General features: G+C 36.8%; 1 protein-coding gene across 1 annotated transcript in view; it reads left to right on the forward strand.

Annotated features, from left to right (window-relative positions):
* Positions 1-15,025, forward strand: part of baiap3 (BAI1 associated protein 3) — a gene marked incomplete at its 5' end in the record, with an annotated part of 58,599 nt that overhangs the window by 17,040 nt on the left and 26,534 nt on the right. Inside the window, 4 exons of the mRNA XM_079819707.1 lie at positions 3,809-3,896; positions 12,659-12,736; positions 12,842-12,949; positions 14,841-14,900. Of these exons, the coding sequence (XP_079675833.1) occupies positions 3,809-3,896; positions 12,659-12,736; positions 12,842-12,949; positions 14,841-14,900 (334 nt within the window). The remainder of the gene's footprint in view (positions 1-3,808; positions 3,897-12,658; positions 12,737-12,841; positions 12,950-14,840; positions 14,901-15,025) is intronic.

The following is a 15,025-nucleotide window of genomic DNA, read 5'->3' on the forward strand; positions in this document are numbered from 1 at the left end:
TTCGAATGAATGCGCGTAGACCTTGTTAGATGCTTTGTCTTTACTTTTTGTAATGATTATGATTGATTTTTGCTTGGTGCAATGCCGAAAAGTTGCTGTGTGGCGTTCTGCACCTCTAATAAGTTAAATCTGAAGCTTTATTTTGCCGAATAACAGACAGAGCCGTTCGTCAATTCCGAAAGCCTGTGCAATATGTCTATTACAATTAAACATTTGCACGACAAGATGATGTATTATTGTTAAGATGAAAAAATAAGAGATTTAATTACTGCAATGTAATCGCAAAAGTTTGTTCAACAAAAACGCCAATATAGTCATATGCTTGTCACGGGACTCAAGCTTATCTTTAAAGCAGTTTTCACGCAAGCTATCACATAGTGTGAGGTTATTAATGTACAATACATTCAAAAGTCTTCTTTATTTCATTATGGGAAGGGCTGGGCTCATGTTTTCATATCAGCTTGTAAGCTTGAAGCACATCACATTACATGTACGACACTTGAATGACATTTTCTCATCAGAATACATGCTGCTCCCCCAGATATTATATAATAGCCTACTTCATAAATCATCCAGTCTTTCAATGAAGACGGTTGCTATAAAAAAGCAAAAAACGTTGCTATTGTCAGTAATAGCAAATTTGAGAATAGTATTGTGAAACTGACATTTGTGACCAAATTTGCTTTGTAAAATGTAAATGCTGAACCAATTCATGGCTGTACTAACAAGATAAAGCTACATGCATGCAAGACAACAGAAAACTGACGGATAAACTTTATCTAAACCTGTGTCATTGATGCCAGCTCATCATATAACTGGATGCGAGGCTTTTGACAAATGTTTGTTAAAGTGGCACTGCGGTGAATTAACGTTTGACATTAGACTCTGCGCATTTCATGTTTCTATTCCAGCCCAAACAAATACATGAGCAAACGCCGTTTGCATTGCACACGGCATATTCAGAAAAAAACATTTCATAGCACAAGACAAGTTTCATGATAATTTTAGAGACTGCATGGGTGATTTATGAATAGGCAAGTAATATTTGTTGGAGCAGCATGCATTTTGACGAGAAAATTAAACTTCTGGCTATTGCGTTGTGTCGTTTTTCAAGTCACAGGTACTGTACAGACAATCCGACTCAATACTAAAACTTGCGATTTTTAGAAAAAAGTCCACCCCTGAACAAATTGTATGAAAACATGAGAATATTATATTAATTATTAATACAACTTGTGTTGATCTACAGGGAGTGCAGAATTATTAGGCACGTTGATTTTCTGATCATATTTTTTTTCCAGGCACATTTGACCAATTCCAAACCACAGTAATCCTAATAACTACTATTGATTTAGTATTTAATAATGTATAAGTGATATATAATTGTTCATGAAGGCTGGAAATGAAAATCACCTTATATTCAGGTGTGCAGAATTATTAGGCATGTTTTCTTTTAAAGATAAATTGAGCCAAAAAAGAGATTTAACTCAGACTGAAAAGTCAAAAAGTATTAAATGCCCATGAGAAGGATGCAATACTAATGCAATACTAGACATTGCAGTTAAGGCGTGACCATTGGACAGTGAAATGCTTATTGGGTCAGCAGGGTCAGACAAAAACATGTGGCGGAGAAAAGACACCTATTAACTGCAAAAGAATTAAGAATTAAGGGTGAAACCATCAGGAAGCCTTTAGTCTCCAGCGCCACCATTTTCCAAAGCTGCAACCTACCTGGAGTCTCCAGAAGTGCAAGGTGTCAGGATCTCAGAGACTTCAGTTAGGTAAAGAATCCTAAAAAATGACCCCCACTAGATAAGAATCACAAGCTGAAGTGTTGTAAAATACATGAAGCCTGCTTTTTTATAGGCTTTATAGGTTTTATAGGTTGAGAATGACTCTTGAAGGACCAGCACCACATCCTCTAGTACCACTGTTTGAAGAATTCATCTTCCAGAATCTGGCAGTACGTTTTGGGAGTTCATTTTAGTCCATCCTGAAGTCCGTTTTGCAGAGATGGACTAAAAATGAACTCCCAAAACGTACTGCCAGATTCTGGAAGAAGAATTCTTCAAACAGTGGTACTAGAGGATGTGGTGCTGGTCCTTCAAGAGTCACTCTCAACCTATCTGTCCATAAAGCCTATAAAAAAACCTTCTTCATGTATTTTACAACACTTCAGCTTGTGATTCTTATTTAGTGGGGGTCATTTTTTAGGATTCTTTACCTAACTGAAGTCTCTGAGATCCTGACACCTTGCACTTCTGGAGACTCCAGGTAGGTTGCAGCTTTGGAAAATGGTGGCGCTGGAGACTAAAGGCTTCTTGATGGTTTCACCCTTAATTCTTCACCTTAATTCTTAATTCTTTTGCAGTTAATAGGTGTTTTTTCTTCACCACCTGTTTTTGTCAGATCCTGCTGACCCAATAAGCATTTCACTGTCCAATGGTCATGCCTTAACCGCAATGTCTAGTATTGCATTAGTATTGCATCCTTCTCATGGGCATTTAATACTTTTTGACTTTTCAGTCTGAGTTAAATCTCTTTTTTGGCTCAATTTATCTGTAAAAGAAAACATGCCTAATAATTCTGCACACCTGAATATAAGGTGATTTTCATTTCCAGCCTTCATGAACAATTATATATCACTTATACATTATTAAATACTAAATCAATAGTAGTTATTAGGATTACTGTGGTTTGGAATTGGTCAAATGTGCCTGGAAAAAAAATATGATCAGAAAATCAACGTGCCTAATAATTCTGCACTCCCTGTATTGCAATGACAAAATGATCTGTTTCTGTATTCAGATAGGATAGGCTGTGGGCGGAGCTTAATCAGGAAGTTCATCAACATTAATAAAAGGCAAATTTTTCGCTGTGTTTCATAGTTTCCATACTGCCGATATGTAGAATTCATAAAATAATTGATTCCCTTTTTTATTACAACCTTTATGTAAAATAAAGTTAAAATAAAGTGATAAAAGAAAGCGTTATCTTGCTAGTTTTTATTTTTAAATAGGCTACTTGGACATTTTAAAAAGTAGAAAATAAGTATGAAATAGTATAGGATGGCCAATAAATTGAGACACAATATGACCACCAGAACTTGGAATCACTTAAAACCCCAGCACTTTAGATCTATTAGCTTTATAACACTCACCATTGAGTTGTAATTTTAAATCTGTTAAAAATGTAACCTTTTCCTTGCACTTGTTAGCAAATGTTCTTTTATTATTACTTGGTTGAATTTATTATTCATTTTTGTCATTAGTCATTATTTGTGGTATTCAGAAGAAGGTATTCAGCACATCCCTAGTAGCAACTGCTACAAGTATTATTGTTCACATTAGTGTTCGCATATAATAGAGAACTTCGTAACAAATAATCACTTTTACTTCTCTTGAAACCATGAGTATTGTCTGAAAGTAAAAGCTTCATGCTAATTTGTCCTCATCGTATGTCACCACCGCTCTCATTTTCAGCCTAAATTTGACAATTTGACAGTTTATTACCACTTCTCCATTTATCTATGTTGAAGTAATTGCATGTCAACCCAAAACAAGCATTTGCTGGATGCCTGTCAAAGATCTCGGTGTTGCTCATCTTATCTTATTACTGTGAATGAGCCGCACTCCAGAGGTCCAGATGAGCTTTCAGCATATATGTGATACTGATTACAGTGAAGCAGAGCCCGGGGAAGGGAAGGGAAGGGAAGGGAAGGGAAACTCTTTGTGAAGCCACATTGTGTAATTAAATGTAAACATGAGTGAAATGTTTCGCAACTGAACTGATCCGTCTCTATTTCCAGGGTTGCCAGGGGTAACGGAGATTTCTTTGACCGCATGAATAAAATCCTCCAGAAACAGGACAGCCTGCTGTCTGCCGGCCAAATGGAGGTAACCACATTCTTCAAAAGATTGCATCCCTGCTTTCACCAGGGTGTATCCCTGTCATCACATTCCCCTGTGTGCTCAATCTGAAGAATCAGGCCATATTAAAGTAGTTCTCTCCTGAACATTGCTGTGGGATTCAGCGATCGCAGAAACTCACCCTCCCTCTTATAAAGAGGGAGACAGCATTAGAGTTAATGTCCTTGAATTAGATGTTTATTGAATAGTGTTATTCTCCCACTTATATGTTAGAAAGGACAGCAATCAATACTGGCTGAGACTTTGCCTTCAAGTGGTTCTTGATGATCAAAACGGCATTACCACCTTTAATGGCTACTGTATACTCACTATTCAAGCATTCTACAGAAATATGTAGACCTGATGATATAATCACGCAATTAACGTATGAAAATATGCACAACTTCTTTGAACACAGTGATCCAACATTCATCTTTGTGGATGGAAACCTTGATTTATAGAAATACATATCCTCCTGTAGCCCTTGGATGCATGAATTAATAAATCACAAATTATTTTTATACCCTTTATTTTTTTGTAAATCATTAACATTTTATACATTGCCAAAAAAGTCGGTTGTATTTACAGTGGTGCAAAAAAGTATTTAGTCATCCACCAATTGTGCAAGTTCTCCCACTTAAAAAGATGAGAGAGGCCTGTCATTTTCATCATAGGTACACTTCAACTATGAGAGACCGAATGAGAAAATCCAAGAAAAGAATCCAGAAAATCACATTGTCTGATTTTTAAAGAATTTATTTGCAAATTATGGTGGAAAATAAGTGTTTGGTCAATAATAAAAGTTCATCTCAATACTTTGTTATATACCCTTTGTTGGCAATGACAGAGGTCAAACGTTTTCTGTAAGTCTCCCGTTTTGGCCCATTCCTCCATGCAGATCTCCTCTAGAGCAGTGATGTTTTGGGGCTGTCGCTGGGAAACACGGATTTTCAACTCCCTCCAAAGATTTTCTTTGTTGCCCGGGCGGTGTATTTGGGATAATTGTCATGCTGAAAGACCCAGCCACATTTCATCTTCAATGCCCTTGCTGATGGAAGGAGGTTTTTACTCAAAATCTCACGATACATGGCCCCATTCATTCTCTCCTTTACACGGATCAGTCGTCCTGGTCCCTTTGCAGAAAAACAGCCCCAAAGCATGATGTTTCCACCCCCATGCTTCACAGTAGGTATGGTGTTCTTTGGATGCAACTCAGCATTCTTTCTCCTCCAAACACGACAAGTTGAGTTTTTACCAAAAAGTTATATTTTGGTTTCATATGACAATCTCCTAATCCTCTTCTGGATCATCCAAATACTCTCTGCAAACTTCAGATGGACCCGGACATGTACTGGCTTAAGCAGGGGGACACGTCTTGCACTGCAGGATTTGAGTCCCTGGCGGCGTAATGTGTTACTGATGGTAGCCTTTGTTACTTTGGTCCCAGCTCTCTGCAGGTCATTCACTAGGTCCCCCCGTGTGGTTCTGGAATTTTTTCTCACCGCTCTTGTGATCATTTTGACCCCACGGGGTGAGATCTTGCGTGGAGCCCCAGATCGAGGGAGATTATCAGTGGTCTTGTATGTCTTCCATTTTCTAATAATTGCTCCCACAGTTGATGTCTTCACACCAAGCTGCTTACCTATTGCAGATTCAGTCTTCCCAGCCTGGTGCAGGTCACAATTTTGTTTCTGGTGTCCTTTGACAGCTCTTTGGTCTTGGCCATAGTGGAGTTTGGAGTCTGACTGTTTGAGGTTGTGGACAGGTGTCTTTTATACAGGTGCCTTTAATACAGGTAACGAATGGAGGACAAAGGAGCCTCTTAAATAAGAAGTTACAGGTCTGTGAGAGCCAGAAATCTTGCTTTTTTGTAGGTGACCAAATACTTATTTTCCTCCATAATTTGCAAATACATTTTTTAAAAATCATCACTGATTTTCTGGATTTCTTTTCTCATTCTGTCTCTCATAGTTGAAGTGTACCTATGATGAAAATGACAGGCCTCTCTCATCTTTTTAAGTGGGAGAACTTGCACAATTGGTGGCTGACTAAATACTTTTTTGCCCCACTGTAAATAGGCAAATGCTTTATAGAGTCTATGATTGGATCGTTATTGCAGTGACTATTATGTTTCTAGCATGTTATATCGAGTCGTTGAGATTTGTTGTGCTTTCTTGCTTGAGCTGCTTACTTCAGGACATGCCACAACATTTCATTCGGATAAAGGTCAGGACTTTGACTTGACCATTGGAAAACAACAAATTTCTCTGTGTGCTCCTCTCCGCTATTGATTTACTTGTGTTTATCATCATTAGCATTGCAATGTGTGACCTACACTCTGTTAACTGTCACCTCACGGATGGATTTCATGACATTCACTAGTATATTTTTTCGTGTAAATCATGTCAGGTTTAGTGCCATTCTTCTATTAGTCCAGCTGTAAGAAAAACTAACAAAATGTAATTCCACCAGAACCTTACAGCGACAGCGACAGCGACAGCGACAATGGCAATGATATAAGGAAATGTCATGTAATAATAGTAATAAATGTCAGCTAACCTAATTGACAGGACTACATAATACGTGCAAAGAGACTGAAAGCAGAGCAGAATAAAATACAATGCCTAATAAGATTGAATAAAAAGAAGACCCTCAAATTCTATAGCGTTTCTGCAGGGGAGATGCAGAGTACAATTAGGATTCATTATGCCCACAAATACCGCAAGCTATCTAGTTCTTAGGCTGTAAATCATGATACTCCCACCACCATATGGCACGTCTGCTATGAGGGTCTGATGTCTTAACCCTCTACTGCATAGCGTTGCTCTCAGGCAACGGAAAGTGTTTTTAAGTTTAATTTCCAGTACATGTTTCTTTAAATAATTGCAACCAATCAAAATGGTCAAATGATTGCTATAGAATGGTCCAATAAGGTGTGGGAGTCACTATCAAGCATCATTGAAGGCGGGGCTTCCTTTTCTGACATGTGGTCACATGAGCACATGGTGTGAGAAGAAGGTAAGATTATTTGCTTCAGTAATCTTATTTACAATGACATGAACTGTAAATAAAAAATATATGTATGTGCATGAAGGTGTAGAGAAGTTGTTTGTCAAGTTTTATTAACTTTTTTTTAATTTAGCATGTTTAGAAATTCAGTTTTTCTTCTTGTTGCCTCAGGGCAACGTTATGCGATAAGGGGTACTTTTTATGGAGGTCTTTGCTGACAATGTGTTTGGATGTTATCACACATCATTACATGTTATTTGTGCACAATATGGTAAAATAATAATAATAACTTCATAGCCACGCCCTAGCAACCAGTTACAGCACCCTAGCAACCATATATCAACATTAACGAGCCATATCTCAGTACCAGAGCATTGTAGAAATACAGAGTTGGGCTCTTTTGACTCAGACTGGCCAATAGTCTTTCAATATCACCCCATTAACTGTATAGCCACACCCTAGCAACCATTTAGAGCACCCTAGCAACCGTACTGCAACATAAAGAAGCCATATCTCAGCCCCAGAACATCGTACAGTCATGAGGGTGGGCTCTTTTGACTCAGACTGGCCAATAGTCTTTAAATATCACCCCAAGAACTGTATAGACACATCGTAGCAACCATGTACAGTACCCTAGCAACAGTACAAACACATTAATAAGCCATATCTCAGCCCCAGAACATCCTACAGACATGTTGCTTGGCTTTTTTGCATCCCAGTAGCATCCGAGAGGATTTTTTTTTGCCACGGCAAGCACCACTCACATTTTCTTCAGGAAATGTACATTCTAGAGTGAGAAAGTGAACTGTTCAAACAGGTTCTACAGTGTTTGAAAAAAGAAAACTACCTCTGTTTGATGGATTGACAAATACGTTTTAGTCAGATTAAATACTTTTTACTTGCTAAGACATATTTGAAGTGTTTTTAAAAGGAAAATTACCACTGTTTGATGTGTGTAAATGGACCAAATGCTACAATTAAATATTTGAAACCCATTATTAATTGAAAAGAGTGCCAGTTCCCTCTTGATTTTCCTAATAAACATTGAGACAATATTACATTTTTCTCTGTGATTTACTACCTATACTGCATAGCGTTGCCCTGAGGCAACAAAATAAAATCTGCTAAGGGGGTGGGTTTTTAAAAAAAAAAATTTTGTTTGTTAATCTGTTATCTTAAATCTTCAAGAAAATAAGATTAAATTTTTTTTTTTATGCAAAAACATAATTCATGCATTAGAGGGTTAATTCATCATTTTGCTCTGGGCGAAAATAACGTTCCCATTTATGCTATAAAGATCAAATTTTATCTTGTCTCCCTGGCACGTGTGTCTGGATCTTTCTTGTGGTCTTTAACAAAGCTGAAATGCGCAGCACTGTTCTTCTTGGCGAGCAGTGAATCCCTCCTTAACTTCCCACGTGCACATATCTCGCTCAGTGTTTTCCTTACAGTAGAGTGGATTCATGAACTTTGACAGCAGTCAGTGCTACATTCTCAGAAAAAAGGTACAGTGGAGGTATAGTTTTGTTCCTTAGGGAACAAAACGTATAACTGTACCTTTAAAGGTACACAATTGGTCCAATTATTCCATTGTTTTCCTCTACTTAGAGCAGGGGTAGGCAAGTTTGGTCCTAGAGAGTCACTGTCCTGCAGAGTTTAGCTCCAACCCTGAAAGACATCTATAGATGTTCTTATTGAGAATTAACAGAGGTTTAGATGTTGATGATTTATTGAAAATTTCAGTGTTTCTTTAGTTGGGCAGTTTGACTCTTGGCTTTTTTGTGACTTTGTGGTTTTTGTTGCAGTGTTAACAAAGCACATAATCTGTTCAAATAAAAAATGTTAATAAATACTATATATAAAAAAATACTTTGTCACAGATCAGACATTCTGATTTTAAATACATTCAAGGGGGGGGGGAAAGTTTAGACGCACACAGATATCAAGAATCAGCATATAATCTCAACAATGGTGACATACTTAATGATGCAATGCATGCTGGGAGCTGTGAGTTTTATACTGTGGTGGCTTAGTAGGGTTGGAACTCAACTCAGCAGGACATCAGCTCTCTAGGACCGAACTTGCCCCTGACCCTTAAGGGTACCACCCCAGTGACGGCCACTTGTACCTTAAAAGGTACAGTTTTATACTCTTTTTTTTTAGAGTTATTGCTAACAAATTGTTGGCTGTTTTCCTTCCTTTTTGTTTTATGATCAAGTAACACACAGGTCGTTGAAGTAAAAATCACACATTTTCTAGGATTGCAAAGAAATTTCCACCAATCAGAGTGCAGAGAATGTAACCAAATTGAGTATTCTATGGTATGTTGTTTCTATATGCATAGTCAACCAAATTAAATCAATAGTTTCATATTTTTCCATCGTTTTATGGGCTGTCAAGCCATTCAAAATGTAAAACTAATTAAGTACACAATGTGGCAATTATTTAAACTAATTAATTGCACATTAATCACACATTTAATTTGGCTGAGAAATTACCCCCAAAAGATCATCTAAAGTCATTATTAGTGTGTTAAATGAGAAAAGCATCAAATAGACATTACAAAAAAAAAGCTTTAGATAAATTTGATTCAACATAGAATTTATTACATTTAAACGTTTAGGCTTCAACGGCCATGAAGGTGAGTAAATGATGACAGAATTTTCACTTTTGGGTGAACTATCCCTTTAATGTTTTTTTTTTTTAAATTAATATTGAAAAATGTAGTCTACTCTAAATAAGAAACTAAAACTGCCAGTAGGTGGCGGTAAATAGCTTTCCTATAGCTCAAACAGTAGAGCATGGCGCTAGCAACACCAAGGTCATGGGTTCGATTCCCAGGGAAAAGTAAAGATATTTTTATGAATCATTGGTTCACCCGATTGATTCAGTCAAAATGTTGATTCTGCTCTGGCTTTATAAGTAATATTTTCGTTGGAAAAATGGAGCAAAAACAGACAAGATTGTGTCTAAATATAACACAATATTAACTTCTTATTGATTGAACTGCTGTAGGCAAAATCAATTTCACATTTGCACTCATGCTATTCGGGACAAAAACAGCTCTCATGAGATATTGCTATATCATGCAATCATGACATAAATATGAGACAAAAACCTCATACAATTGGTTGCCCCAATATCTTGAATTTTAGGGGGCATTCTATTCTACAGGCTCCACCATGCAATGAGTTGTTGCCCTGTTTTATATTCATCACCAATCAACTGTATGAAATGTAAGATGAACTACAGTCGAGGTCAGAATTATTAGCCTCCTTGGTAATATTGATCAAAAAAATGTATCTGCATTGTTTATCTTTTTGATATTTCATTCAATAAATTCACAAAAATCTAATCTTTCATTGAAGCAAAAGAATTGAAAGTGGGAGGAAATCACATTATGAAGTAAATGTTTTTGCTCCAAAAGACATTGGACACAATTATTGGCACCCCTAGAATTTAGAGTAAAATATCTCTGAAGTATATTCCCATTCATTTTTACCATTTTTAGCACACCAGGGTGACTAGGAGCATGAAATTGTCCAGTTATGACTTCTTGTTCCACAGGCGTATATATATGAGGAAACACAAAGGCCAAATTCCTTCAATCATCCATCACAATTAGTAAAAGACTATAGTTCTGATGTGCAGCAAAACATAGTTAAGCTTCACAAAATAGAAAGTGTCTGAAAGAAATTAGCTAAAGCATTAAAGATCCCAATTTCCACCATCAGGGCAATACTTAAGAAGTTCCAATCAACTAAAGATGGTACGAACCTGCCAGGAAGAGGACATGTTTTTGTATCATCCTAATGCACGGAGAGGATTGTTTGAGAGGCCAAAGACTCTCCAAGGATCACAGATGGAGAATTGCTGAGATTATTTCAGATTTGGGGCCAGAAAGATGAAGAAAGAAAAAAATGGGAAAAAACAACAACAACAACAACAACCCCTACATCACCACATGTTGTTTGGGGTTTCCAATCGCAGACACGATTGGAACTTCAAAAAGGACCTGGTTCTGTGGTCAAATTGGGTTGGTGCTAACAGGGATAAAAAATGACCCCATGCCCATTGTTAAATATACTGCTGGATCTGTGAAATTGTTGGGCTATTTTTTTTTTTTTTTTTTGCAGGAGGTCCTGAATATCTTGTTCAGATACCATATTCCATCATGGCGTCTAGTAAACACCAGCAGATATACAATTAAAACCTGACTGCCTTATAATGGGCCATGGTTGGATCTTCCATCAGGACAATGATCCAAAACAAACATCAAAATCAACACAAAAATGAGTCACTGAGCACAAAATTAAGCTTCTGTCACGGCCGTCCCAGTCCCCTGACCTGAACCCTATAGAAAATGAGTGGGGTTCAGTGAACTGAAGAGAAGAAGCACCAACATGGAGCTGGGAATCTGAAGGATCTGGAGAGATTCTGTATGAAGGAATGATCTCTGATCTATTGTCAGATGTTCTCCAAACTCATCAGGCAAGACTCAGAGCTGTTATTTTGGGAAAAGGAGGTTGAAAAAAAGTATTGAATAAAAGAGTGCTAATTATTATGTCAAATGTGTTTGAGAAAAACATTTATTTACTAAAGAGATTTTCCACACATTTTCAATTATTCTACTTCAATGAAAGGTTCAAAAGGATTATCTATGCAGATATTATGTTCATATTTACCAAGGGGGCCAATAATTCTGTCCAGAACTGTACGTATAGTGGTGCATCAAATGCGTTAATAATTTGAACGCATTATTTTTCCCATAAAGAATTAATTAAATTAACACATTAAATCGACAGCCCTATTTTTTCTTTAATTGTGTCATTTGCAAATGCTTCATGGGATTGTAGTTCTTTCCCTCATTAAAGCCGTTAATTACATAGTCTTGTACCATTTTTCTTCTTCTTTTTTTTTGCTTAAAATCAGAGTTTCTAATGTTGATTTACCTCATAACTGGTTGGTTTGGTTCATAGTATTTAGCTCTTTAATGAAGGCTTTAAAAATAATCACAGTGGGAAAAATTAATAGGAAAATACTTGTAAAAATCAATAGGATAAAACTGAATGGCACTCTATTCAGAGAAATTCAACAGGTCATGGCATTCTGAGAAATGAAATTTCTTCCACCCTGGTTCATATATTTATTAAATATAAATTAAGTATAATCTACTGTATCTGTTTTTCTACAAGGCCTAAAACCCTTGGTTTGTCTGGTAGCTACCACAAGGTATTACAATTGTAAACCATGGTAGAAAAAACTTTTTATCTGAGCACTTCATAAATCACTTCATAAGCCTATTTTGTGAATAAAACCTAGTTTTATTTTCAGTTTTTTTTGTTTCAGACTCTCCCTGAAAGTCATTGATAAGAACATTTGACTCAAATCACTCCCCTTGGAGAACTGATTGTAGATAAAAACTAAAAAGTAAATGATGCTCATTGACAAAAGTGTGAGTTTATCGCTGTGCTATTGTCGAGATCCCCTTCATCTATTAACGCAACCCAGATATAAAGCTCAAATTTTGGATCAAATTATCCATTTCTCACAGACGATAATTCTGAAGAGCTCATAAACTCTCCATTCGCTTGCTCATTGCTCTCAGCTGATGAATCTACATGGGTACGGAATTGTTTTATGCTCATTGTTACGCGCAATTAATGAGCTCCTCATTCTTCATTGATCACCTCACCTGTCATCTTTGTTTCTATTGGTTCTCTGTCCTCATGCATTTACAGGAGGACAGCAGCTGCGCTCCTCCACCCCCAGAGTGCAAAGACCAGGCGTTTGTTCCAGAAAGGGCCAACAGGGATGAGGTGAGTCTCCTGGTCATCCTTTCAAAACGCAACGATTCAGATGATTTCCTTCTTGTGGTACATTGCCGTTTTTCTCCAATGGTAAAATAAATCATTCTGTTTTAGCTGGATTTGTTGTATGAGGAGGCCATCTACACCATGGTCAATCGGGTTGGGGTGCCATCGCCAGAATACGTTACCACCGAAGGGGACATTTTCAACTACATGCAGAAGGTGTTTTTTTTTTCTTAATAAATCGCATTCAAGCACTCCCACAGCCTCCCAACAGCACAAATATCACAATGTGCGTTGTGCCTCTGGTGCTCCAAATCCACCAAGACCTAAATAAATATCATGCTCTGATTGATTTCTAAATAGAAATGAAATAGACAGAAATATTTGTTTCATCTTTTGTTTTCAAAGTCCCTGCGTTCCTGAAGAAAGGCTGGTCCTTGAAGGGATTGTGGGGGAACGGAGGGTTGTGTTTGGGTGGTGGTGGTGGTGGGGGGGTTTGTTTACTTTGACTTGGTTTTATGAGTTGGAGCAGATGCTCTTGTCTCAGACATGATTAAACATCAAAGCTCGTGCCCAATGGGGATTGATGTTCGGTGCTTATATTACACCTATGAAACCCCTGTCACTCCAGAGGAGCCTGATTCCATTCTGAGACCTCTAATACCGAGGTGCAGCAGGTCTTATGTTTGAAGTGTCTGATCTATAATGTTTTATCTTCAACAAAAAAAACTAAAAAAAACTGACATAGCCTGAGCTTTGATTACCATCACTTCTATAAAAGGCAAAAACCCCTTTCCCAAGAATAATGGTCGTCAACACTCATAAGCTTGACTAGAACAATGTAGAAGTTTAGGTAAGCAGTTTTCTATGCAATTATATTGAAAGTTGTGTTGAAGACTTAGGGTTAGGAATTACTTGCAAAAGCAATTACTTGGACTCCAAATTAAATGTTTTTTAGAGAAAAACATATTTTCCAAATATCACAACATTGAGTCTCTGATACACTCTTTATAAGCGAGTCTTTCTATACAAGTTTCCAATTGAGTAGCCATGAAAGATAAACAATTCTGACATTTTTTTTAATTACATGTATATATAGTTAAATAATAAATAAACTATTATTCAGTATATTATTATCTCATACAGTACTTGTATACTTTTTTCTTACATACATTTGAGAAAAGTTTAATAAGCCTATAGTTAGTAAGTAAGTAAGTAAGTAAGTAAGTACATTTTATAGCACATTTGAACTATCAGAACAGAGTTAAGAGAAATAAAAAATCAAAATGATAAAAACAAGAATAAAAGACAATAGAAACAACGTGAAACCAGACAAAACAAAGAGTCGGACAGAAGCATAATAATATGAAAATGCCAGGGACTATAGATAGGTTTTCAATTTTGACATAAAAATAGTAATGGAAGGTGCAAGGCGGATGTCCAGGGGCAATTGGTTCCAGAGACGGGGGGCAGCAAAAGAAAAAGCTCTATCTCCCTTAGCTTTTAGACGAGAGCGAGGGATGGATAAAAGAGCCCTTTCTGAAGATCTTAAAAATCTGTACGATGACTGAGGAGTAAGAAGATCTTTAAAATAACGAGGAGCTTGACCAGTAAGAGCTTTAAAAACAAACAACAAGAGTTTAAACTGAATTCTAATTATGAATTCTGAATTCTATATATATATGTTTGCTAATTATATTTCCTTGAAATAATATATATATACACCTCCAAAGTCTGAGGTTTGGGTCATTAATATGCCCACCAGGGCTGCATTTATTTGATCCAAAATACAGTAATATTGTGAAATATTATTACAGTTTAAAATAAATGTTTTAATGATGTCAAAGCTTTAGTCTTCAGTGTCACAAGATCCTTCAGAAATGATTAGAATATGATCTGATTTGCTTCTTAAGAAACATGTTTCATTATCATCATGTTTTTTAGGATTATTTGGTGAATAGAAAGTTCAAAAGAACAGCATTTATTTGATCCTTTGTAACAATGTAAAAGAACTAAACCACCATAGACTTGTGAACGTGTCTGTCGCTGCATTTCTTAATCATGAATTCTTCAAGAAACTAATCGTTCCCCTGATCACGCTCTCGCTCAGGTCTTTGATATGGGTCAAGAGGAGCATGACATCATCCTCCAGAGGGTCAGAGAATCAAAGGTGAGGGTTTTGTCTGATACTACGTTCTCGACTCTCTTCTTCTCAACATTCGGTTCTGACAATCAAAGCATATGCTGCTGCCAGCTTTATATCAAGTGTCAACTTCTTATTTCTTTATAGACCGA

Source organism: Gobio gobio (assembly GCF_949357685.1).
Source record: "Gobio gobio genome assembly, chromosome: 1".
In the NCBI taxonomy this organism is placed as follows: domain Eukaryota; kingdom Metazoa; phylum Chordata; class Actinopteri; order Cypriniformes; family Gobionidae; genus Gobio; species Gobio gobio.